Here is a 26,494-nt window from a genome sequence, read left to right as displayed (position 1 = left end):
GAACGTGTATTGGTTTAGCAGATGTCAAACAGCATCATATGCACTCGCTAGTTAAACGTAAACACACCAGGCATCATTGTTAAGAATCAACAGTCTCAAGCCGGTTATCACTCAGCTGGCAACGCGAAACCGCTTAAAAAGGCTACTTAGAGAAAGTACGGAGAAAACGAAAACTATAAATGGATCCGCAGTTTAGCGTGAGGCAAGCACTGCAGGACGATGGAATCTTCTCACCAGAAGAAGTCGAAGCCGCTGCAAGGAACGTAGCACGAAGCCTTGGATGGGACCTTAAAACTGTTGACCTGGCGATGCTCGAACTGAAAGTACGGCATCTCAACACGTGCTTCTTTGCCCATTGGGATTATTCTATCCACCAAGTGCTTCTCTATATGGATCAATCGTATATTGGACAACCAGCATTGATGGCCAATGAGATACACAGGCTCGATGTTTTCCAAAGGAATGGGGGTACTCCAACTAAAGATGGGAATATTGGAGGAGTCTCTAAAGAAACACTAAAAATACTGCGATTTTTTGAGAAGGGTGCAAAGTTGAAGAAATATAGAGAAATATCAAAGGTGTGGTGGAGCCCAACCGAGGGAGAGCTTTTTCGCAGTATGTACAACACTCTTAGAGAAGGGAATGTTAGTGGGGTCAATTTGGAAGACGATACGCTCAGGAGCTTGATTCTGAGACAAGTGATAGAGTGAGCCGATAAAGAGGCGGAAGCTTAAATTGGATATTTAAATAGGATGAAGAATATTGGCCTAATCGAAAACTTTTTGTGTGTTCGTAAATTCTTGGTTTAAAAGTTACAATTTCACTGATAGTGCATTTTGATCTGATGTTAAATTTATCAAGGAGGATAAAAGGTATAGAAGGGAGGTATGTAAAATCGTAACCAATGGCCTAAAACCAGAACTATCAGAATTTTAGGTGTGAAATATTTCTTTAAGTCGAACGAACAATTAAGTAATGCAACTCGCGACAATATAACAGCTGCAAACACCAGACAACCCTTAAGAGAACATTCAGCTCTGTTTTGGGAACAAGCTACCAAGTAGATTAGGTTCAGTAATGACTTTAACAAGAAACGAAAAGTGAAGTAATTTTGTTAGTGCGGTTACCTTGAAATTTCGGGTTTTCTAATAAAGATTTGGGATCTGTGGTGTACTGATTGAGAGTTGGCAGAACTTTGGCGCTTGCTGCTATCATATGTACTGTTATCACAAAGTGTGGAATCATAATAAATGTCATCATTGAACTGTTACCATGAAAGTCTCTGTAATGCGGTTAAACCATCTCTTTCAATCTCTTGCGCTATTTATATGTAGGTATCCTAGCTCTCATGAGGTCCAATAAGAGCAGATAAAAAGCCACTGCTACGTAGCTGAAGTTCATAAACCGATTATAGCGTATTACTGACCTGAATGCATTTTACGGGGATTTATATGAAATTGCGTTCTATACTGAAAACTAGCTTGCTGTAATCCGCGAGTAGCTTGTTGCAACAAAAAAACCGTTAGTAGTCACTGACATCCGTTATAACTGAAAGAAAATAGTGTTTTACGAAATTCCCAATTCTGGTCAAATATGAAAATTTTTACAAGTTGGGACTCCATATTTGTCCACCCCCCCAATTTTGCGAACCCGATATGGCTGAACCCAGCCAGGATCACCATCACCCTAGGGGGCCCCCAAGCTCTTTGTGTACCAGAATTGGTAGCGACAGCTTTACTAGGTGGGGAGCCATTAACACTTATATGGGGAAAAAGTGATAATTTTGGGGTAAAATCCGAAAACGCTGATTTTTGAGTTTCATGAACGCCACCTATTACAAGGTGCAATAAGGCCATCGCTGAGACAACATTCGAACGAAGGACCCGATTAAGAGCTGCAACGCAGCCAGGGACACGCTCACTTTGGCATTCCGAACCCCGATTCGAGGAGAGCTTCCCAACAGATTGGGAGCGTTTAGCCGCTTCCTTCATGGCGATAGACGAGAAGCAGAGTGAGCAGAACTTTGAATTACCACAGTCGGAGAGGCCGAAGACTACGCTCAGAGAATCCTTGCATACGAGGTCATCGGACAAGCAGCCGGCTGTCCAACACTTGAGCGCACATCGTGGCTCAGACATAGACTCTAAATTTGAGTTCAAACCTCAGTTGCATGCGGCTGACCATTGGAGAGAAGTGACTGGTCTGGAGGAACCAATGGTAGCTAACAGTCAGGAATTTTTCTCCAGTAGTACCACGGAACTTGGTCCGCCAAGTAGCGAGAGAAGCGGCTGCCAAAAGGAAACCCCTTACCAGGAGAAGTTGACGGCAGAACAGAACCCCACAGGACCTAGCCAAAGCAGACGAGCGATCCTGGCTGCGCAAGAAGCAGGAACGACGGACAATCAAACCTTTCCTCCAGCGGATGGGTGGGAACAAAACCACAGATGGAGTCAACCCCTACATGCAAGCCAGCCAAATTCTGGTCAACCTCCGGACGGGAGAAACATGTCTCTCAGCCGATGCGCAACAATGAAGGGAACCCAGACAGAGTGTAGAAGGGAGGAGCAGCAGGGACAGGAAGGAGGAATCACGTGGGACATTTCAATGGAAACTCAGATCCTTGGTGTGGCTTGTGCAATCCCGTTCGATCCAGGTCCTTCACGAAGTCCGTAAGACTTTTCAAAGTTCCTGCTCATTGACCTTTTGTTCATCCATTCATGGTGCTATAGATCATCCACTGGTGCTATAAGTATTACTAGAGCAGTAATTTGTTGCCCTCAGGGCGAGTTGACAGTAAGCAATCACAAGCTAGAACTCAAATAGGACTAGGTAAACAAATAGGTAAGGTGATATAGGAACGTGTATTGGTTTAGCAGATGTCAAACAGCATCATATGCACTCGCTAGTTAAACGTAAACACACCAGGCATCATTGTTAAGAATCAACAGTCTCAAGCCGGTTATCACTCAGCTGGCAACATGAAACCGCTTAAAAAGGCTACTTAGAGAAAGTACGGAGAAAACGAAAACTATAATTGGATCCGCAGTTTAGCGTGAGGCAAGCACTGCAGGACGATGGAATCTTCTCACCGGAAGAAGTCGAAGCCGCTGCCAGGAACGTAGCACGAAGCCTTGGATGGGACCTTAAAACTGTTGACCTGGCGATGCTCGAACTGAAAGTACGGCATCTCAACACGTGCTTCTTTGCCCATTGGGATTATTCTATCCACCAAGTGCTTCTCTATATGGATCAATCGTATATTGGACAACCAGCATTGATGGCCAATGAGATACACAGGCTCGATGTTTTCCAAAGGAATGGGGGTACTCCAACTAAAGATGGGAATATTGGAGGAGTCTCTAAAGAAACACTAAAAATACTGCGATTTTTTGAGAAGGGTGCAAAGTTGAAGAAATATAGAGAAATATCAAAGGTGTGGTGGAGCCCAACGGAGGGAGAGCTTTTTCGCAGTATGTACAACACTCTTAGAGAAGGGAATGTTAGTGGGGTCAATTTGGAAGACGATACGCTCAGGAGCTTGATTCTGAGACAAGTGATAGAGCGAGCCGATAAAGAGGCGGAAGCTTAAATTGGACATTTAAATAGGATGAAGAATATTGGCCTAATCGAAAACTTTTTGTGTGTTCGAAAATTCTTGGTTTAAAAGTTACAATTTCACTGATAGTGCATTTTGATCTGATGTTAAATTTATCCAGGAGGATAAAAGATATAGAAGGGAGGTATGTAAAATCGAAACCAATGGCCTAAAACCAGAACTATCAGAATTTTAGGTGTGAAATATTTCTTTAAGTCGAACGAACAATTAAGTAATGCAACTCGAGACAATATAACAGCTGCAAACACCTGACAACCCTTAAGAGAACATTCAGCTCTGTTTTGGGAACAAGCTACCAAGTAGATTAGGTTCAGTAATGACTTTAACAAGAAACGAAAAGTGAAGTAATTTTGTTAGAGCGGTTACCTTGAACTCTCAGAAAATTCGGGTATTCTATTAAAGATTTGGGATCTGTGGTGTACTGATTGAGAGTTGGCAGAACTTTGGCGCTTGCTGCTATCATATGTACTGTTATCACAAAGTGTGGAATCATAATAAATGTCATCATTGAAATGTTACCATGAAAGTCTCTGTAAAGAGGTTAAACCATCTCTTTCAATCTCTTGCGTAATTTATATGTAGGTATCCTAGCTCTCATTAGGTCCAATAAGAGCATATAAAAAACGACTGCTACGTAGCTGAAGTTCATAAACCGATTATAGCGTATTACTGACCTGAATGCATTTTACGGGGATTTATATGAAATTGCGTTCTATACTGAAAACTAGCTTGCTGTAATCCGCGAGTAGCTTGTTGCAACAAAAAAACCGTTAGTAGTCACTGACATCCGTTATAACTGAAAGAAAATAGAGTTTTACGAAATTCCCAAATGTGGTCAAATATGAAAATTTTTACAAGTTGGGACTCCATATTTGTCCACCCCCCCCCCAATTTTGCGAACCCGATATGGCTGAACCCAGCCAGGATCACCAACACCCTAGGGGGCCCCCACGCTCTTTGTGTACCAGAATTGGTAGCGACAGCTTTACTAGGTGGGGAGCCATTAACACTTATATGGGGAAAAAGTGATAATTTTGGGGTAAAATCCGAAAACGCTGATTTTTGAGTTTCATGAACGCCACCTACTACAAGGTGCAATAAGGACTGGAGCCCATGCCTAATTAGGCTCGATGCGGACCGTGCCCCCCAAACCGTCTTAAGTAAACAAAAGACCCGGAAACACATAATTCGTAAAGCAACTAAGTATAAGTCGACTCGCAGGCCAATTTGAACTTTAGGCTTGTTACGGACGTACGGCGCAACCGGACCGTAACCCTACAGCGCATAAGCGGACGTGCGGACGGTACCCTGGGAACTCCCCTATTTAAACAAATTGCACGTGAGAACAGAAAATATCCGGAGTTCGCTTATATGTAAATTTGGTAGCCATCTTGACTGATATCTATTAGGTAATTTCGGTATTCGACACGTTGAAGTTTTACGGCATTGGTATGACGGAATGTAAACAAAGTAGCCAATAGCATTATGGCAAGTGGAGACGTAGTGCAATAATGACGCTTATTTGGTTTGAGTAAACAAACTGTTTGCACGGCTCAGTATAAAAGCGGCTTACACTATAAGCGCAGCGCAGAAGTTGCAAATCGTGAACGAGTTAATTATCGATTGTTTGCATAGTTTGCCGGTATTATTGAGCGTGAGGCTCTGTGAATCGTTATTAAGCGTCGTTGCGTTAACTTTGCCGGAGCGATTGAGCGCGATGCTCTGAATAGTCGCTGTTATAGAATTAGAGTTATTTGGTTAACTTTGCCGGAGCGATTGAGCGCGATGCTCTGAATAGTCGCTGTTATAGAATTAGAGTTAATTGGCAGAGTTTGCCTGGTTGATTGAGCGAGAAGCTCTGAGTAGTCTTTGCGATTCGGTTAGATTATCGAGCACAGATTGCTGTTGCAAGTGAGCGAGAGGCTCTGGAACTTGCGGTATTTGATTGAGCAAGCGGCTCGGATTAGTTACAGTTATTTGGCAGAGTTTGCCTATTGAGCGAGATGCTCGGACTTATTGTTAGACTGTGGTTCATCAGTCTGTTATTAGCTGAGGGATAATTCCAGCTGTTTAGATTGCGTTTGAGTATAAGCGGCAATCGGTATTACTGTAGAGTTGGATTGAGAAATAACTTAGTTAGATATTGTTCCAAGCTTGTGGTTGCATGTGTTAGAGTTAGTTATAGTAGTAGTTATTTTGATTGTCGTAGCGCTTGTTACCCGATGCCTATTGAGTTATTGTAATTAGTGTTGCAGTTATTTAATTTAAGTGTTTTTACCATCGACACTTTTGAACAGCCAAGAGCATAACACGGGAAATCTATTGTTGTTAAGAAGAAGACGAACCACCAAACTTAAACCTTTCGAATTGTGAGATCTGGGCGCTATTGTTTTCCCGTGATAGGCTGCCTAATAAAGTTCAGAATCTTACAAGAAGAAGTAATTCCAATATGGTGATGTTGGATAAACTGACATTTGCAAAGAATCATTGGAGTCAATTTCTTGAACGTCGATTATCATGAAGGGAGTTAGGAATGGGTATGATTCAAAAGTGCGCTGTAAGCGTACAACCTCCACTAATTTTCCGTTCAGAAGGAACATTTTTGGGAATTAATTACTTTTTTTTTGAAAAGAAACTATAAGTCATCAAGGTTGTCGGGCCAAAAAGTGGGATTTAGATTAGCGAGAAATACAAAGAAATGCCAGTGATTAGAGTTTGGTGTCAGGGTTATAAATCCTGTCTCGCAAGTGTCCCAGTAGTCGAACTCGACTATTAGCTGAGGGGTCAATATATTATTTTCTGAAGAAAATGTTCTGGAAAAATCGAGTATTGACACCAATTGACCCTTATAAAGGAAGTGCATTAGTTGAGCTTAATTTTCTTACAAAAAATATTTGGTATAAAACAATCTTGTATAAAACTGGAGAGACTATCACGATTAAGACGCAATCAATTATACTATGATATGGTTCCGGAAAAAAATTAGTTTTAAATGTCAGTTGATTAATAAGATTATAAAAACAAAATCTAAAAAGGAAGTACAAACGCCAACAAATTCGATATCGTAGAATACGAAACTAATAACTATAACAGTTGTTACAATGGCTATAGTCATATACATGTAGAATTGAAATAGACTTAAATTGTCATATAAAATCAATCTAAAGATGAATTTTTATAAATATCCGTAAATCGGATTGATCTTGTCCTCGTAGTAGTCAAAGTCTACTCCGATGTCAATGAATGTTATGCTAAAGTCAATAAACGCTCTTAAAAGCTTAAAGTAATTTGGGTTACTGGGATAAACAATTATATCTAAAAGATCTTTCAAATTAAATGAAGCTACTCTAATATGAATAATAGTGTGAAGCAAAGGCAGGTGAGAAAATATTACCTGTCCAGTATATCCTTCAAAACGAATAAACAATTGATTTGGTTGTCGAATAAACAATGGTTTCATAATTGAAGGGAAGTCATCACCTAAACAAAGATTTATGTTTTTTTTTATTTTATTTTTTTTTCTTTTTTTTAGTTATGGAGGGGCAATAACGTTTCCCGTTATTTGCGGAACAGGAGGGTAAAGTTTTTTGTTTTCATCTATTTTGGTTTCAATTAGAGCGTAATTTTGTTGGGTTGAACTATACTCATGATAGTTTTCTTCATCGATATTATGGTTTGAGCTCACTCTTCTTTTTCGTGATGGTGCGGATGGTGTAGGTTTTCCTTCGGAAAAGATTGAAGTGAAAACAGAAAGAACAAATAAGTTGTATGTTGCTCCTATGAGAATTTTCCAAAACCCTATGGTTCTGTTTGACATTTTATGAATTTCGAAGGCTCTTAGCATTGTGGTAATCACGTCAAGTATGAAATTTATGCATAGGAAAACTGCAAAGTATATACCAAGTTTTTCCAGATAATACGTTATTATACCAAATGTTCCCGTATATTGTGTCACGAAGTAGTTCGGGAACAGGAGGGAATCGAGATAAATTTGACGATTTATTCCCATTGCTGAGGAATAGATATCTTTTTCACTGTAGTCAATTTCCCTCGAACTTAGTACTTCATGTGAAATTTTTGAAGTACTGATTTGGAAGCGGAACTGTGCAGAATGTTGTCCCAAAAATCTTTAATTGATTAGGAGTATAGATACCTGCGCGTTGAGATAAACTGAATTTTTGATATGGCCAATTGAAAGCGGTGAGAACAAGAAAGGAGTTTTGAATGGAACAGGGGCAGGCATCAAATGGTACCAAGATTTTTCATTATCTAGGTCAAGTTGGTCGGCATTTTTATAACCTCCAACGCATTTTACTTTATTGGCAAAAGGAAATGTTTGCCTAGTAATAGGATCGACGAACATTGTTCGATCATTATAATGAATAGGAATACGATCGTAGCAGCGTTCGAGAACTTTTAAAGGCGAGTTTTTCTTTGGGCAGTGGTATAGCAAACCAATGCTACCGTCCGTGTCCAGAAACATAGACCGGTTGCTTGTTAGCATATAACCAGCTAGCCTATTGTTTTGAAGGGCTAAAATTAAAATCGTTTGTTTCTGAGTTCTATCAAGTTCGCACTGGTTCATAATGACGTTATGCCAGGATTGCTTGATCCTCAAATAGTTGTGATAAATAATGTAATCCAGCTTAGCGGCTAAGTGAACCTCATAATCTAGCTCGTCTTCACCTACATGGGCCCAGGGTGTACGTGAAGGAGAGCGATGAGGGTCATCATTTACCTTTCTAGTTTACCCGTTCCAACTCAGTTCTGTACCGGATGCTACCGTAACTTTGTGATAACTAAGTTCACTTTTTAAATCCTTAAGTTTGCCAGTCCTCATATTAAAGCCACCTGAATAAGAAACAAAAAGAGACTCCAAATTAGTTTTGTACAAAGGTTCTTGTTTACCGCACAATGTTTCAGGTTGGTCTAAGACTCGCAACTTAATATCCATCTGGGCAGGTTTGTGGGTTCCTGGACCTGTATACGGAACTTCTGATTTTTCGTCGCTAACAATAAAGTACTTAGGATTTCCGGCTTCAATGTCATGTTTTATCATTTTGGCATCTTGGATAAATTTTTTGAAAACAAGACAATTCTCAGGAATGTCCCAAGAGTATGCAAATGGGTCTAAAGATGTGGAATCACATACTCCTTCGTGCAATGCACACGGCAGTTTCTGCCCTCGGGTGTTGTAGACTGACTTGTCTTGAACATTAACTTCTAACGAAATTTCCTGCATTAGAGTTTCAAAGGAGTAATGGCTTATATCGCCACTATCGTCGCATGAGGTTGATGAATCGTCCTCGAGGTCGGCTCCATAGTTTTTGTATGAAATTTTTCTATTGTTTAGTTCAATTTCAATGTCAAATTTATCTTGGAAGTCGTTAACCGTAAGTTTTCCCGTTCTGTTCGCTTGTTTGCATTGTTCTGGTGAGACAATTAGATTATAGGTAATTAAGGGTGCGTCATGGACAATTGATGAATGAGAAAACATACCGCAGTGATATTTTAAAACACTTACACTAACGGAACACATAACAGCTTTTACGAATGTGCGATAAGACCGTTGATAAAGAGTTACTCTAACGTTGCGCATATCATTGTTTTCAGGGCTGATACTACATGGTGCTACCTGGTTTAAAGAGTACATTTTGTTTTCTTTCATTTGAGAGCAACCATAATGTATAACTCGCAACTTGTGCGATACATCATTGAGCTCGTCTATTTTTTGGTCAATCTGTGAGGGGCGGAAGGAAATAAGTGAAAAAATTTTAAGATAAGTATAAAATTTTTAGAATTTTTAAGCATTTTAAGTTTGCTTACTTTATTTTGTAATTTATTTATTTATTTAAGTTTTTTTTTTGCGTAGAGATGTCTGATTATCTCTAACTTTGGCTAAGGTGAAATATAAAAGAAGTAAAAAAAATAGTTAAAAATAAAGTTTGTGACTTGGTCCAGTAATGTTGGACTTGTCTGTCCGTTACCTGAAACATATAAAACTAAGTGAAGCCAGCCTGATATCGGCTAGTCTGTTGTTTTCTTCTGTCACCGTTTTTTGACACCCTTTGATTTTCCTCATTGTTACTTGGAGTAGGCATAGTATTATTATGAGGGTTACTTGAACGCAATGGACTAAGTTCTGGGTTAGCTTGGCGTGTAGTTTGCCCGTGTGAATGTGGTGTTGAACTCCTTGTTCTTTCCCTAATCAATTCAATGTTCCTATTAGCGGGATGTTCATTTACTGCGCCAGAGGAGCTTCCTTCTATGAAGCCTGAGTCAAAATTTGTTGGTATTTTATCTAAATCAACAGGAGTTCGTTCAAAGTTGGTGAAAGGCCAGAATTGTGTTTGCATAGGAATTTGAAAGGAATATCTGTTGACAGTTGTGTTTAGTTTTTTTAGTTGGGAACTCCTCAAGTTTTCGTAGAAGGTTTCTAGGGAATCGTTATTGATACCATATTGAACTGTTAGGTCTGGAAGTGTCTCTTCTGCCGGGTAGTATTCAACAAGATGATTTCTATGTGCAACCTTTCTAACCCTTTTGTCGTTATCAAGCTCTATTTCGTAATTCACGTTTGTAATTTTCTTTACTACCGTATATGGGCCTGACCTGAGTTCTTGGAGTTTTTTCGATTTGCCTAATTCTATGCTGTTGTTTTCCATCAGAACTTTTTGTCCAATTTCTAGTTGTTTACCCAATTTGTGTTTATTTCGATGTTTTTGTGCTTTTGCGTTGTGAGCTAGACTGTGTTTATAAGTGCTATTGTAAATCTGTTTAAATTGGTTTTCACGGTGTAGTAGTGAAGATTCTATTTTTGCCTTCAACAATTTGTCAATTTCTTTGTTGTCAGATTTTTGCAGTGTGTGTCTATGTAATGGTAGATCTTTACAGAAGTCAGAATTGCATGTGAGGTTTGAATTTCTTAATAATCCTAATTTTAGTGAGAGTGGAATTTGAGGTTTTTGACCAAAGACAATTTCATACGGTGAAATTCCTGTACTTGAGTTAGGTACTGTGTTGAGAGCAAAAGCAAACTTCGGGGCAAGTTCATCCCATTTTCCTCTGGTTTGTTCTAAAAACATCCTAAAATGTGCTCCTAAGTGTTTGTTTTGTATTTCAATTTTTCCATTAGTCCATGGTGAGAAGGCGGTTCTTGGGGCTGGAGTGATTCCTAGTTCGTGTATCGATCTAGTGAAGTCTTGATTCATTAACGCTGAACCTTTATCATAGACTAATTTTTGAGGTATCCCAAAAGACAGGATGAATTTTTCAAACGCTTTAATGGTGTCAGATGCGTCCGTAGACCTGACGGGGTAAACTTGAATAAATCACGAAAAGGAATCTAAAATCACAAGACAATGGTGTTTTCCATTTGACGGTGGGTTCAAAGGTCCTTTATGATCAATGTGTACCGTGTGAAAAGGAAATGGTATTGTGTCGGTCCATTTTTCTAAAGGTGCTTTGTATATATCTTTCCGTTTTTGTTTATTTTTTTGACAGTCAAGGCAGCTGGCTATGAGGTGCTTAACCCATTTGTACATTCCGGGCCAGTAAAAAAAGCGTCTTATGTTTGCAAGAGTTTTATCTAAACCAATGTGTCCTCCTAACACATCGTCGTGTGCTAAATTAAATGTTTTGATAAATAGGAAGATTGGTACAAAAACTTTGATTAATTCAGTGTTAGGATCGTCTGTCTGTTCTTTGATGCAGAGTACGTTTGCAATTATGCATAAGTTTTCAAAGTTATTGAGATAGTTTGTTATAGCTTTCGATTGGCGATTTTCAATGGTGTTCAGATCTTTGTTTTGACTTAGAAAAAGCTTGCGTATTTGTTGTAATACTGGGTCTTTCAATTGTTCTTCACATAGGACTTCAGTGTTTAGATCAACATTTTTTGCAAAAGAAGTTAGTTTCAAGATCAATTCTTTAGCATCAATTTTTTCGTTAAGTTTTTCAGGGAATGGTGATTGTTTTGTTAGGGGATTTTTATTTTGTTCCTTTTCTGCATTTTGTGCTGCAAAGATTTTGGCAAAAGTAAGAATTTCATGGTCTGGATCATCAATTAATTGGCAAAAATTTTCATTAGTTGCTTCGATAATTGTATTTGAAGGAGGATTTTCTTCGCTATTAGCCTCACCTGAGTTTAAAAAGGAATTGTTAGAAGTTTTTTCCAATTCATTAATCTCAATTTGATTCGCTGTTTTTTGATCGTTTAATTTTTTAAAATGATTAATTGCAGAACCTTGTGAGAAGTAGTCGACAAGATTTGTTACTCCACAAATTGTTGCTTTGCTTGGTTTATAACGTTCTTGTGTCAATTGGTTGATTTTGAATGTATATTTTGCTAGACCTGTTTTGGTTTCTTTAAGTATTGGGTAAAAATCGTCTGCATTGCCTTTTTCGTTGTCATGGAGAACGAAGTATTTTTCCTCGTTTCCATTCTGGTCGTAGAACGAAATGTCTTTTGGTATCTTTTTGTGCTTTAGCTGATGTTTGTCAAGATCTTTGAGTTTTACGTTTCTACTTAGAATGTCGGGAAAAGCTAGATTCTTCAGTCCAAACGATTTTTAGGTTTTGGAACTGTGAAATGACTAATTGGTATCTAAAAAAACGATGGGAGAGTTTTCCTCGTCTTCCCCATAAGTACATTAGTGGTTTGTGGTCCGTGTAAACATAAACAGGAAATGGCGAGCCAATTATGTAGTGCTCGTACGTTTGAAGTGCTGAAATTACACCACATAGTTCACGTGCGGTGGTACTCATTTTCTGCTCTTCTTTAGTGTAAATTCTTGAATTAAATGACACTATTCTCTTCCCTTCAGGAAATTCCTGTACTAGGATAGAGCCAACGCCAATTGAGGAGGCGTCTACGTGAACGTGAAAAGGATGTTTTGTGTCTGGTATAGCTAGTATGGTGTCCTCACTAAAGCGGTCTTTTATACTTTGGAAAAGTTTTTCATGTTCCGGTGTCCATTCGAACTTAGTTTCGGTTTTGGTTAAGTCGTAGAATGGTTTACAGTCTACATGCAAGTTTTTTATGTACAGGCTGTAGAACCCTAAGCATCCTAGAACTCTCATTACATCACGTTTGTTTTCTGGAGATTTCAGGGCTTTGAGATCTGCTACCCTTTTCTGGACTGGTTGAATTCCTTCTTTGCCTACAATGTGGCCAAGGAACTGAACTTTTCTAAAAAAAACTTAGTTTTTTCGGGTTGTGCTTTTAAACCTGCTTTTCTAAATAGTAAATGGTAGTTTTCAATAATTTCAAACAAAGCATGATAGTGTCGTCAATGTAAGTTATGGCTTGTTTTCTTTTTATTAGTGGTGCAAAATGTATAGTCATTATTCGGCTAAAGAAGTTAGGAAGACCACAAAGGCCGTAAAAACCTCTTTCAAATGTGTACTGTTTTGAACCGATTACAAAACTCACTAACTGTTTTGTCTCCTCGGTGAGGGGGACTTGATTGTAAGCTGAACACAAATCACTAGTAGTGAAGTAGTTCCATTTGAGCTTAGTCAATAGGCTTCCTATTGGTTCTAGGGGCCATGAATATCTGCTGAGATCAGTAATTGAATTTAGATAGCGTGCGTCAATTACAAGTTTTATGGTATTTCCTTTAGGGAGGATTATTATCGGGTTAATGAACTCAGAACCCATTTCGTTTACGTTTCCCATTTCACGAATAATACCTGTTTTGCACAACTGATCCAAAAGGTCTTCTAGTTTTTCTTGATAGTGAAGGGGTACTTTGTATGGTCTTTGTTTTGACAACGTGACGTTGGGCAATAATTTTACGTTGAATTTTTGTTTATTTTTTCCAACATCATATTTATGTTGTGAGTATACGTCTTTATTATGAACTAGTGTTTTCATTAACTGTAACAGTTTTTGGTCAGAGATGTCTGATTGGCTGAAATCAAATTTTTTAAGGAAAGTTTGGTCTGTATCTGAAAATCGGCCAATTATTTCTGGTTTAACCTCAATGGGCCGCAGACTATCCTCTCTTTCACTTTGGGGTTTTAAATGTTCTAGATCGTCACTGAAATCAGTTTCTAATTCGTAATTGTCAGTAAAGTCTTGTTCACGCTTACGTTTTTCAGTTTTTTTCTGTTTATTAGTTTTGTGATTTTTTCGGAGTTAGATTTTATTATTGGAGAAACACAATTTTCACTTACATGAAATACTTGATTCCAATCGGTCTCACTAGTCAAAAGATGGTCTATGAAAGCAAGATTTTCTACAACTGTAAAGTTTTTCTTAGGCTCAATCTGAATGTCCTCTAAGGTGTGACCTATTGGGCCTTTAGCATTGACAACCTATTATTTTGCGGATTGTTAAACATTATAGGTAACTCTTTTTCCTTTTGGAAGCATCTTACATTATAGGTATAAATACATTTTTTTCTGTAGCTCTGATCCAATAATAAAGGATGTTCCTTTTCGGAAAAATTCGTTAGTGGGCTTTATGGTGATTACACGAGTTGTTTGGAGAGCTAGATGAAGTTGGATATCCATAAAAACCGTTTTGTAGAGACTAACATAGGGGCAACTTTTAGTTTGATATCTGCTAAGTGAAATGAAAATGCCGGGATAAATTTTTAGTTCAATTTTTGGTGTTGAAATATCAATTGATTTTGTAGAGCTATCAAGAAAGTCCATTCCCAAGATGATTGGCTTACATCCGTCTTTGGCTGAAACCCATGTTTTTATTTTCACGTTGTATTTTCCTTCTATGTCAAATGATGAATTGAAAGTAATATATCCCAAGAGCTTAAAATTCTCTCCGTTAACGGCTACAGTGTTAGTTTTTATTTTGACAAGATCTATTTTTTTTGTTTTGCATAATTCACTGTATGTATAGTAATTTATAATAGAACTGGTTGCACCTGTATCAAGAAGGAACTGGGTTTCTAGACCGTTATTTTTATTCTTGTCTCCAACGGGTTGGTATAAGTTAATATAAATATGTTTGTTGATATTTTTACTAGAGTTATTAGCTTCAGAGGGTGACGGAGACTGGTCTGGTTTAAATTAGCATGATTGTTTTCATCATCGCTGAAATAGGAACTAGAACTATTGTTCATGAAATGCACTTAGGACTTCGCTCTCGGCTATTATCTCGTGAGTTATAGCCACTGTTAGGTCGATTACCTTGTCTATTTGAATCATTGCTTCGTTCGTTTGAATAATTTCTGTATCTCTGCTCACTATTTGGTCTATCTCTGCTACTACTTCTATCAGATCTGTATGAATCTGTATGAAAATTGATTTTGTCTATCTCGAGAGTCGTAACTACCTGACCGATGTCGGTTTGATGAAGTGTAATTGGATGGGTGAGGAGAGTTATTCCTATAATTAGGAGTGTTTTGTCTGTTTTTTTTCACTCGGATAATTATCTCTTCTTCGATCGTTATTGTTCGGGTAATGACTTTGCTGTCCTGGTGACCTACCCCGGTTTTGACGATAATTATCTGTAAACTTATCTCTGGTATGCGGAGGCTGTTTGCTTTGTTCTTTATTTTCTTTGCGTTTGTAGCAGTACGCAATTGTGTGACCAGACTTTTGACAATATTTGCAAAATCTGGTTTGATTTTGGTTCATTCGGGGGTTGTTGTTATTATATGTTGCGTTGATTTTGTGGTCTTTCATTAAACTTGTTAGTTCCCTGATTTGATTTTTGAGACCTTCAATTTCTAATTTGTTATTCATGCTGTTGGATGGTGTACCAGTAAACTCACTGCTCACTGCAAAACTCAAATCTTTATTCGATACATGATCCCTAAGTTGTTGCCAAGTCGCACCTACATTTTCGATTAAAAATTGATGTGCTTTCTGTTTCAGAGCGGGTGGTGTTAGTCCTCTAACAAAATATTCCATACTTTTTCCCTCTCTGAAGGCTTCATTGAAATCGGGATCCGGCCAACCTTTTTCTATTTTTTTGGTTAATCTGTGTATGTAACTTTTGATTAGCTCTTCCGGTTGTCTCCTTAAGTTTTCTACCTCAATCCGTTTTCTGTACTTATCTTTTTCATCTGTAAACCTGGCTAAGAATTGCGTTCGGATGTCATTCCACGCTAATGCTGGATTCAATGATTCAAACCACTGCGCGGCGGGTCCTCGCAAAACTGAACCGAAAAGTGCTCTTTGCCTAGCATCATAAACTGCGGCTTGGTCAGGGTCAGCTGCTGGTCTAGTTCCGAGAGAGAATTGTATTTTTCTTATTATAAGGTTAATAAAGTCTTGTGCGTCCTCTGATGGGTCTAAACCAGTGAATTTTTCAAGTGCTATGTCGGGATATGCTACTACGTTTGCCATTTTTGATTAAAGTTAAGACCGTAAATTTTATTTTAAAATTATGTTTGTTGTGGGTAAATGTAATAATTTTTTTTAATTATATTTTTTAGATATATGTGTGTTGGGTTAGATTGCTATAGCTGAATTAGAACGCGCTATTTTCTATGAGAAATCAGGCTTTGTTACCTATATATGTTCGACTATCCCCGTCTACGGCCTATGCGTTGGTTCAAAAGAGAACCCGCAGCCTCACCCACTCAGGCCCCAGCTAAACTTACTAACAATTGTGGGACCTCTAGCCTATAGGACTAGAGAACTGCATTGAGTGGATCGCATCATAATGTTCGGTGTGCAATGAACAATGCGTGAGGACGATTATCGAACTTGTGACTTACTTAGAAAGCCTGAAGACCTATAAATTTGAAGTGCTAACAGTACAAGGTGAAAAAAATGTAGTACGTTTTAATTCAGCTTACTAGTAAGGGTTTTCTATATATATATATATATATATATATATATATATTATTTTTGTTTTGATAAATTAGAGTTTATTAATTATGAGTCAGAAGTGTTTTGGTTAATATTTGTAATATTTATTGGGTTGTGTGAGGGTATTGCAATATTACTATTTGGAATGTTTAGTAAGTTTAGTATATTGAAGAATTCAGGATTATTCTAAATGTACGATGCTAGGAAAGTGCTATTGTTTGTTATAAACCGTTTCACTTTGCCCGTTTTATTATTTGTTGTAACTGTAATATTCAGATGTTCAACTATTATGGTTTGCACATTGTCCATTAAATCATATGTTAAAACCAAAGTTATCAAAGGACGAGGATGCTAGAACAATAAAATGAAAAAGCGACAAGGTTTATAAATCTAGAAGAGAGTTAACAATATCTAAGTTTGGTTAGAATCGATTAAAACAACTAACTTTTCTGTTAGAAATATCCCACCTGGGTAAAAATAATGTTAACAGAGTAAAGAAATTTCTGCCTGATTGAGTTGGACTGATAATTTAATCTTTTCGTTTCTGCTAGCAGTTGATTTCGATAAAAGCGGTGCAATTACGGTATACGCGCGTGCTATTTGTTAAAACCGAATTATCAGTTAAGTAAAAACAAATTATCAGGCGTGATTCTTTCCTCTGGTCGCACCAGTTATCATAATCGGGGCTGTATCCAGGGTATATCCGAATTGTACACAACCTCGAAAATGATTAAGTAAACAAATCGCTGTGTTATCGCTCTTGGTTTACCGATTAGTGCGTATAAGTCTCAGTTAAATTACTAATGTGGTTAGATAAGTTATTAATCCACCAAGTTATGAATACAGTTAAAGAACCGGTTCCAATCTAGTAATATCTAAAATATAAAACTACAATATTGAACATCTATAAAAGGCTCTTCGTTCTTAGATCAGCAGGGATAGCTGGAACTTATGAGCTGTACTAAGTTCGGCTTACCAGTTTAGTTTCAGGACGGACTGATTAATTTTTAGAAAAAAAACTAAAGTTTGGTTTGAGAGTTTGTCTGTGAGGAAACTGTTGCGAAAGTAAGTTGAGTTTCACAAGTCAAAAAATCAGGCTGTTTTTAACAATTTTTCTGTCAACTGATTTTCAGGATTCTCGGTGTGTTCTGTTCTTTCAACTCAGAGTTTTCTCTCTCTCCACTTTGTTTCGAGAGAGAACCATCTGCGCCACGTCAGATGGGTTGACGATATCTGACGTTGCAGGATGAAAATAACACACCATTTGGTGATTCAATATTTATTCACCAAGTTTATTTTAAATAACAGTTGGTTCTCAAGTAGCTGGTTCTTTTGTGGTTGTGGTAGAAAGTACCATATGGTGCAAGAACCACGGAGTCAGAGTTTTCAAGTGTGACTCAACTCTAACTCAACTTTTTGTGACCTTGGGAGGTTTTAAAAGTGAACTAGAAAGGTGTTTCTACGGTTACATTATAGAAATAAGATAAGACTTGAGGTGAAATTCGGAATTCACCAACCTCACCGCATTCAGTGCCAACACTGAAATTCTTTTGCAGTCATTAACAGCATTCACGGTCAATCTTACGTTTTTTATTAGTTTCGGCGTAGGCGTGTCGGCCCGGTAAACTGCAAAACTAAGATGTCAAAGAAAGAAGAATTGCATCACAAATTGTTCCTCAAATTTTTTTGCCCGGCTATGTGCAAAGTCACCAGCGTTGTAGGATATTTGGGTCAAAAGTTTGATGATAGCTGAATTGATGATTACCACATGGCCAAAAAGACGTCTGACCAGATAGAATTAGCGCTTCGAGCAGAAGGCCAGGGGATACTATCTCAAACATCTATAGTTCGTCCCGCTGTTTTCGTAAGCGTTATTATACGTAAGAAAATCGTCGGTATATTCTTTTTTTTCTCAAAAACGACAGAAACCTTTACCTTTTTTCTTTGATGTTGTCTGGGTGTTCGCTTTTGGATAAAACACCTTCGGTATCGTCTTTTTCTCTGTTATCTTCTGTTTCAAATATGAGAAATTGTCGGCATATTCGGTTTTAAACATAAGAAACTACCGCTATGTTCAGCTTTTAGATTTAGTTTGTTCGGTTTCGAGCATAAAAATTTGTCGGTGAGTTCAATATCAAACAACGGGAAAGCAGAAACTGACATATATTCTTGATTTCTCATGTTCATATCACTGCTAGGTGATTGTAATTTAATGAATTGAATCCTCGTCAATGTTCAACAAGTCTCAAATTGCTAATTTGAAAAGAGCCTAGATTTTTGAATAAATTCAGAAATATTTATCATCATCCACTTAACGGACACGTTCTTACGTTCTCTTACGTTAGAAGCCAAATCTAAGAGACCACACTAGCGATGATTTCTCACGTATTCCAATCAAACACACCAAAGATTTCTAACGTTTAAATACTGAACATTCCAAACTGTTTTACATTCAAGACAGAACATACCAACGAGTTCTCACGTTTGCAGAAGAAGATCATACTGAACAAACCGATTATACCGACTATTTTCAAAGCAGAAAACCGAGAAAACCGAACATTTTCTACGTCGTTTTTGTTCGGTTCTCTGCAATAGGGCCTTTTCTATCAAACTTTTCAGCTCTTGCTTACACTTTGTCCCGTTTTGTTGAGATTTGACAAAAAACTAGAAACCGATAATAAGTTTACAGATAACATGGGTTTGAAGGTATATATTAGATCCATTTAGACTCCGAGCTCTGGGACTTCTATAATTTACATAGAAGCTGAACACTTCCAAGACTTTGTGGACAAGCATGGTGCCATTGAAAGCGGTTCTTTCATCATTATATTTACTGGATGGGGCAAGTATTACTGGGACGGAGATGACAGATACTTTTTAGAAGTTAGTAGTTTATTTCTGCGAACAGACTCTCCAAAGTGCATCAAAAAATGACAATTTAGTTCACTTTTAATAATTAAAACAGCTGATTTTGACATTTGTCGTTTGGAAAGCTATAATTTAATTATTCCGAAGCATATTAGCGAGGTGATGCTCAACTGCGTTTTTTGTTCACTCCTTATTTCCCGATCGAAATATTCATCGTACAAAGTTCTCGGTGATATCACTACAAAGTCCACCAAGTGTAGAATTTTTTTAGTCAGAGGATTTCTTAAATTTGACCATTTTCGTGGAGCTATCGAGCTTTTAGAATATTTGTGAAAAAACGAATTTGTATGATAACTTTATTCTTTTCTAGTTCACATTTTTGCTCCATTAATTTTCGCGTTCTCCATTTTTGCATCAATTAATTCATTGCTCCTTTAATTTCGCAAAAATACCTTGAGATTAGCTAATAGGATTCGTATCGATTCTGTTTTTTTTCTGTTAATCAATTTTAATTGTGATCTATGATAAAATTTTTTGTCCCTTTAGAACAATTTTTGCGGATTAAAACAACAGTCACATAATTCGGCGTCGAATCGGGCAAGTAAATGTATTTCTCTCCAACTTTGGGACAAAAATTGCTATTGAGAGTTGCCGGAAAACAAACATTTATGAACCAACGAAATTGTCGGGCATTCTAATTACTACTGAAATTGGACAAAAGTATGTTGGAAGTTCAATAGAATGAATTCAATAGTTTTAGTCTTTATATTAGAGAAAATATCATCTTTAATTTTATTACGGCACAAACATTGACCTCTTTTTTTATACAAACAAAAAAAAGTTATGAAAAAGCAAACCCACAAACATCTTTTGTCACTTTCCTGCAATTATTTTTTTCCAGATTTCGTTTGATTAAATTCGTCACCCATCGATACGATCAATTAATTAGTAATGAGTTCTTGGCAAAACAGTAGATAACTTTGTTAAATTTTTTTTAGTATTTTCTTCTGATTAAAAATAATATTTTCAATCAACTTTTCAAAAAAATGTGTTTTCCATTGATTTTTTCTGCAAGCACAAAAATGTAAAACTAATTCTAACGCCTTCTTCCGTTAATTGCAACGATTTCCTTTTTTCTTTTCCAATATTTTTGTTGCTTTCCAAATTCCAAAATTCTAATTATTCTAATAATTGAAGTAACTACGACTAATTTTTCAGAAAATTGCATTTATTCAGTTTGATGTCAACAGTTATCAAGGTAACTTTTTAGATCAAAAATGAAATCTAACAGAAAAATCAAAAATGGTCTGTCTTATTGAGATTGAGACACAGCAGAACAAAAGCCGCAACCGGCACATGCAGAACTTGAATACATGCAAGTAACTTTTGAAAATCATCTGTGTCAACGTTGAGCAACAGCAATAAAAAAAGCAAAAATGGGCGAATTGTAAAAAAAAAATTGATATTCGATATGAAAACAAGTGACCTCAAAATCAAAAGACACAGATATCTTTGAAAAAATTGTAATTTTGTTTTCCTATATCTTCTTAAGAACCCGGTCAAACACGCCATTAAAATGATCAAACATTAAGTAAACAAAAATAATGAATGTTGATCAGTTCAAGTTATATAGTCCGCTTAGTATCAATCAAGTAATTTTATTATGTTTTCTGATGGAAAATAGGAAAACCAAAAGGGACCTGTGCTTAGTGATACTTGACTGACCAGGCAACAATAAAACAAACAAAGTTGCATTTTCTATGTTTTTACAACCAATAATTTAGTTAAAAATTCGTTTCAACTAAAATTTTCAATTGCCTTGTAACATCCCATTAGAAATTGGACCAGACATGCCATTAATCAACACACAAAATTTTAACTAGAAAAAGAATAGAGAATTCAGAATAATTCTCTAAATTCATATTTTTGTTTAAAAAAATAAAAATAATATTATAGGAAACGTTCACTATCAACTGACGAAACCAATGGGATCTTTGACTAATGAGACTGAGTGACTAGATACGAAATATCTAAAAGGCAAAATTCAGTTATCTTTAATGTTTTTGAGAACGAATCATTTTTATGTTTAAAAATTCGAAAGGTATTAAGATAAAACTTCAAGTTTGTTCTCCGTCACGTTCATAAAAAGCCAGATGGACTCAATGGAGTCTGAGCAATAATACCGCAAAACGAGAAAATGTTGATTCTCTAATATCAAAATCATAGAAAAAACAAAGAGCTAATCGTAAGAAAATCGTAAATTATCAACCGAAAAGTCCTATAATACATTAGAAATCCAAAGAAAACTGACAGAGTGACTAAAGAAATTGAACAGAGTGAGCAGACAGTAACAAAAATGGGGAAAACCTTTGAATGTTTCCTTTAACATAAATGATTTTTATTTGAAAACGGTGATTACGTTTCGTGTCCCTGTGGATTTTCAATGGGGCCTGTATGTAAGAAACTAAGCAGCAAGGCGTTATAAAGATCAGCAATGGGATCAATTTATATAATTGTGCTTTTCTTTAAAAACGCTATGATAAAGTCATAAGAAATCTTAGCTGCTCATTGAAAGATTCTCAAAATTTCAATGGAATAATTTGGAAACCACTGGTACAGTTTGACTTTTCATTGACTTCAGAGCTTCGACTAAAAGGTGAAGACAGCATAAAAATTTAAAGCACCCCCTCTACGATTCACACTTTTTCGGTTGTAATGAGAAACCGGAACGAGATCAAAAAAACCTCGCTATATCTTTGCAGCTATTAAAGATAACCTTTTTTTTATTTTACTACTTGGCAGATAATTAAATTATCTACTAGAACAAAATTCTCTGTTGACTCAAAATATCAACTTCGGTTCTCTTGGGGCAAGAATGAATATTACCACACGGTTGTTATCGCCACCGAGAAGTTTTCAAACTCCGAGGCGAAGCCGAGGTGTTATGATAACTTCGAGGGCGATAACAACCGTGTGGTAATTTTTTTAATCAACACCTGTTGCGATCATTTCAAAATTGAACACATTCTTATTGGTTTTTTTCAATTTTGTTTTTGAGGACAATTACAATCTCAAAGATAAGTGATATTTCTTCGGATCTGTTCTTCGTTTTGTCCTCATGCCCCCTCCTCCCAAACACACATACACACACATACACAAACCAACACTCACACAAACACACACACACACACACACACACACACACGTACACACGCACCCAAGCACACAGGCACACGCACACACGCGCAAAAGCACACAAGCACACAAACAAACACACACTCAACACACACCACATCACTCAACACACCACAAACACACACACACGACACACAAATCTCTCTCTCTCTCTCACACACACAACACACACACACGCACGCACACAGGTGCACACACACCCAAACACAAACGCACGCAAACAGACACGCACGCACACACACAAACACACACACACACACGCACTCATTTACAAACACACACACTTACACACACACACACACACACACACAACCACAAACACACACGCACACACACACGCACACGCTCGTACACACGCACCCACGCACACACACTCAACCACAAACACACAGGCACACACACACACGCACACACACTTACACATACACACACACACTTACACACACACACAACCACAAACACACACGCACACACACACGCACACGCTCGTACACACGCACCCACGCACACACACTCAACCACAAACACACACCCACACAGACACACGCACACACAAACACACGCACACGTACGCACAAACACACACACACACACGCATGGGCACACGCAACACAGACACCACACACAACAAACCACGCACAAGTTTTTTAGACTACAAGTTTATCAAACTGTTTCCATCATTAGACTACAAGTTTATCACCACTCTTTTATCGCCACTGTTTACTCAGTAACAGTGGCGATAAAAGGGTGATAAACTCGTAGTCTAATGCTGAAGTGTTTTTCCAGTGTCGATCAGGCATTAAAATTTATTACACTGGCAGTTTATTTAACTGTTAATATCGCAACAGGTGTTGATTAAAGGTGGTTACATGTGGCGGGAACTATATGTGCGCATGCCCGTTTCCGAACCTTTGTGTTTCATGGTAAACTCTAGGTCAAACACATAATTTTATGTGAATTAATTATGAATAATTACATTGCAAAAATTGCATAACTTCAAAATGACACGCTTTTTCTAAGAGAAAATTTGGAAATCGAGGGCAGCTGCGTATAAAATGCATCTAATATGTTCCAGTAAGAAAATTAATTGATATTTTAAATTTTAAACATCCTGCTAGTTGAAAACTAAACGTTTGAGGCACTCTGTTTCCTTTTTCTGTTTTAAGCAAACGTGTGTTGGAGAAACCGGAATTGACTGGCTGTTGGAGAATGCGCGAAATGTGAAAGGAGTTGGCATCGATGGACTAGCGCCGGAATGTATCGACAATGATGGGTATGGCAACCCTAAAAATTGATTCTAACTTTTAATTGCATCCTTTTAATACATTTTAAATGACAGGCTAAGAGGTCACACAAAAAATTATTATGTCCAGAATGTCCCAGACGGAAATTGTTTATGTTCAGACTGCAAATGCTCAAGTCCTAACATTCGAGAGCTCACCATATTTGCCTGCGTACTTAATTTGACCTAACGCAAATTTGTCTTGTAGCACAATTTTTAAGACAGCCCAAATTAAATCTGGGTATTGGTGAAAATTAGACGAATACAAGAAAAATTGAGCGGAACAGCACGAAAGCAGGTCATGCCCTGCTTTCCTGCTGTTAAGCTCAGATTTTCGTGTATTCGTCTAATTTTCGCTAATGCCCCGATTTAATCCACCTGCACTAATGCCCCATTGCATCCACCTGTGACAATGTGTGGATGCAGTCAACCTTGCCAATAAACATTTCCGGCCTCGGAGTGCGACAATTGTAAGAGCAATACAGAGCCGCATATGTGGGCTCAGTGTTAGCATCTGATGACTTGGTTCAGAAAATTACAAACCAGCGCACGTCAGACAGTAGAGTTTTTAAGGAACTCTATGCAAGCCTTGAACCTTTCAACTTGAAATCCTACACACAGCAGAAAATTCAAGAAGCTGTAGATACTGAAAAGTTTTCTGAGCTGCTAAGAAATCAGTCGTCAAACAGAGAGAAAGCAAGACTGCAATCACTCTGTTTGCCTCATTCAGGCGCATGGCTTGCGGCACCTCCAGTTCCTGCCTTAGGTCTCCATCTGAGTCCCGGTGAATTTCAAATTAGTGTCAAATACAGACTAGGTATTGCAGTTTATGAAGATGAAAGAAAATGCCTTTACTGCAGGTCTGGGACCCTTGACATTTTTGGTGACCACGCCGTCATCTGTCCCGGAAGAGGGGATGCAAATTCTCGGCATGACAGGATTCGTGACCGTTTTGCATCAGCTTGCTCAGCAGCTAACTTGTCCCCAGTCATCGAAAAACGGAACCTTATTGCAGGAAATGGTTCTCGCCCTGGCGACATATTTCTGCCTTCATGGAAATCAGGTCGTCCAGCTGCTCTAGACGTCACCGTAACTTCTCCACTGCAACCAAACATTATAAATCATGCGGCAGAGAAGTCTGGTTACGCGATTGAAGCAGTCGAAGAGCGAAAGTATGCACGAAAAATATTGCTCTGAGCAAGGAATTTTGTTTGTTCCTCTCGCCGTTGAGTCATTGAGTTACTCTCAAGAAAGCGTTAAAGCGCATAGCTCTGTTAGCCGACAGCAGGAATTATCAGTCGCAGGGACATGCTATCGCTTTTGATAGATTGGCTCAGTCCGTTTCCGTTGTGATTGTAAGAGGATCGGCTACAATGTTGCTTGCACGAGTCCCGTAACCCCAGCTTTCGCAATATTTTTGGACAAATTCTTTTGTGGGCAAACATTGTGACCTCCAAGAAGAGTGGAGTCTTTTGAGAGGTGTCGCCCAATGAGAGGAGACCTGCGTTTTTGTAAATTTTGTCTCACCCAATTAGCGGGGAGAACATAAATAATTTTCAAGAGTTCAATGAAGACTGAAACGAGAAGAATTCTGAAACTTAAGGAGAACAGGACTGATGTTATAAAGAGCGATTGAGAAGAATGAAGAATTCTTCAACCAAAAACACACTTATTTGAACCTTTAATGAGCAAAAACTTTTGATTCCGAATCAAAGTTTGATATCAAAGATTTGTATTAATTCACGATTGAAAAAAAAAATGGGATGTCTTAAAAATTGTTCTCAGACAAATTTGTGTTAGGTCGATTTAAGACATTTTCTGTTTATACTAATCCTTAATACTAATTTTTAAACCAATTTTCAACTGAGTTTTAGTTGAGCTGCTCGTTTTTGTCATCCTTCAAGGACCAAATACACACCAATTCAAATCTATTTTGCGGTGTTATTTCTAATCAGACGAAGATCGGATTCATCAGATTTTTAGCCAATGCACGTTTGTAATAGAATTTAACTAACAACCTTAGAAACCTTAATTTTGAGCAGAAGGAACAAAATTCGATACAATTTGTCGATGCTTTAATCGGTGGTTGACTATTACCTGAAATAATGAGATTTCATAAATTTCGACGATTGCCTATGTGTTATTATATGAATTACTCTCTTTGTCAAGTCAAATAATGGTCAGAAATTTATTTGAAAACTTCAGCAATTTACAAACTTCTATGCTAGAAGGACTTGGACAAAATATAGTTCAAAATAGAGTGTTTCTTTTTGATGTCTTCAGCTCTGATATTCGTCGCAACCAAGATATGCGTTTCTTTTTTGCAAAACGATTTTCTAGTTTTCATATCTCTAAAAAAACTCAAAAATGTAATGATCGCTGAATTCCTCATGTTTCATGGAAAAATTACACCATTTGCCATGATTCCAAATCTGAATTTTAAATGGAAGGTGGTCAATAAAAGCATTACTGTAAAGCCTTAGCTTTAAAATGGGGTCATTTCCGTTTGTCCCCCCCCCCCCCGCAGCTTAGTGGGTGCATATTTTTTGCACCCTCCAGACGCACGTGCATTGTTTTTACATAATCATTTACTGTGTAATGACACGTGCTCTGTAACTGGGGGCGCATAAAGTACTGGGCGGGGGGCGCATAATGTACTGGGCAGGGGGGCACAAACGGAAAAGTTCCGAAAGTTGTTACTAGGAATTACATGAACTAAATGTATAAAATTTTGCAGGGAGTTAAAA

At 37.6% G+C, this 26,494-nt stretch overlaps 1 protein-coding gene across 1 annotated transcript in view; it reads left to right on the top strand.

Annotated features, from left to right (window-relative positions):
• The first annotated feature begins 6,968 nt into the window (after nt 1-6,968).
• LOC142350429 (isatin hydrolase-like) overlaps nt 6,969-26,494 on the top strand; it is a 33,922-nt gene continuing 14,396 nt past the window's right edge. Inside the window, exons 1-3 of the mRNA XM_075402276.1 lie at nt 6,969-6,995; nt 19,130-19,285; nt 23,632-23,738. Coding sequence (XP_075258391.1) covers nt 6,969-6,995; nt 19,130-19,285; nt 23,632-23,738 — 290 coding nt within the window. The remainder of the gene's footprint in view (nt 6,996-19,129; nt 19,286-23,631; nt 23,739-26,494) is intronic.

The sequence above is a fragment of the Convolutriloba macropyga genome, chromosome 12 (genome assembly GCF_964194025.1).
Source record: "Convolutriloba macropyga chromosome 12, txConMacr16.3, whole genome shotgun sequence".
Classification (NCBI taxonomy): domain Eukaryota; kingdom Metazoa; phylum Xenacoelomorpha; order Acoela; family Convolutidae; genus Convolutriloba; species Convolutriloba macropyga.
This window is presented reverse-complemented; position numbering and strand designations above follow the sequence as displayed.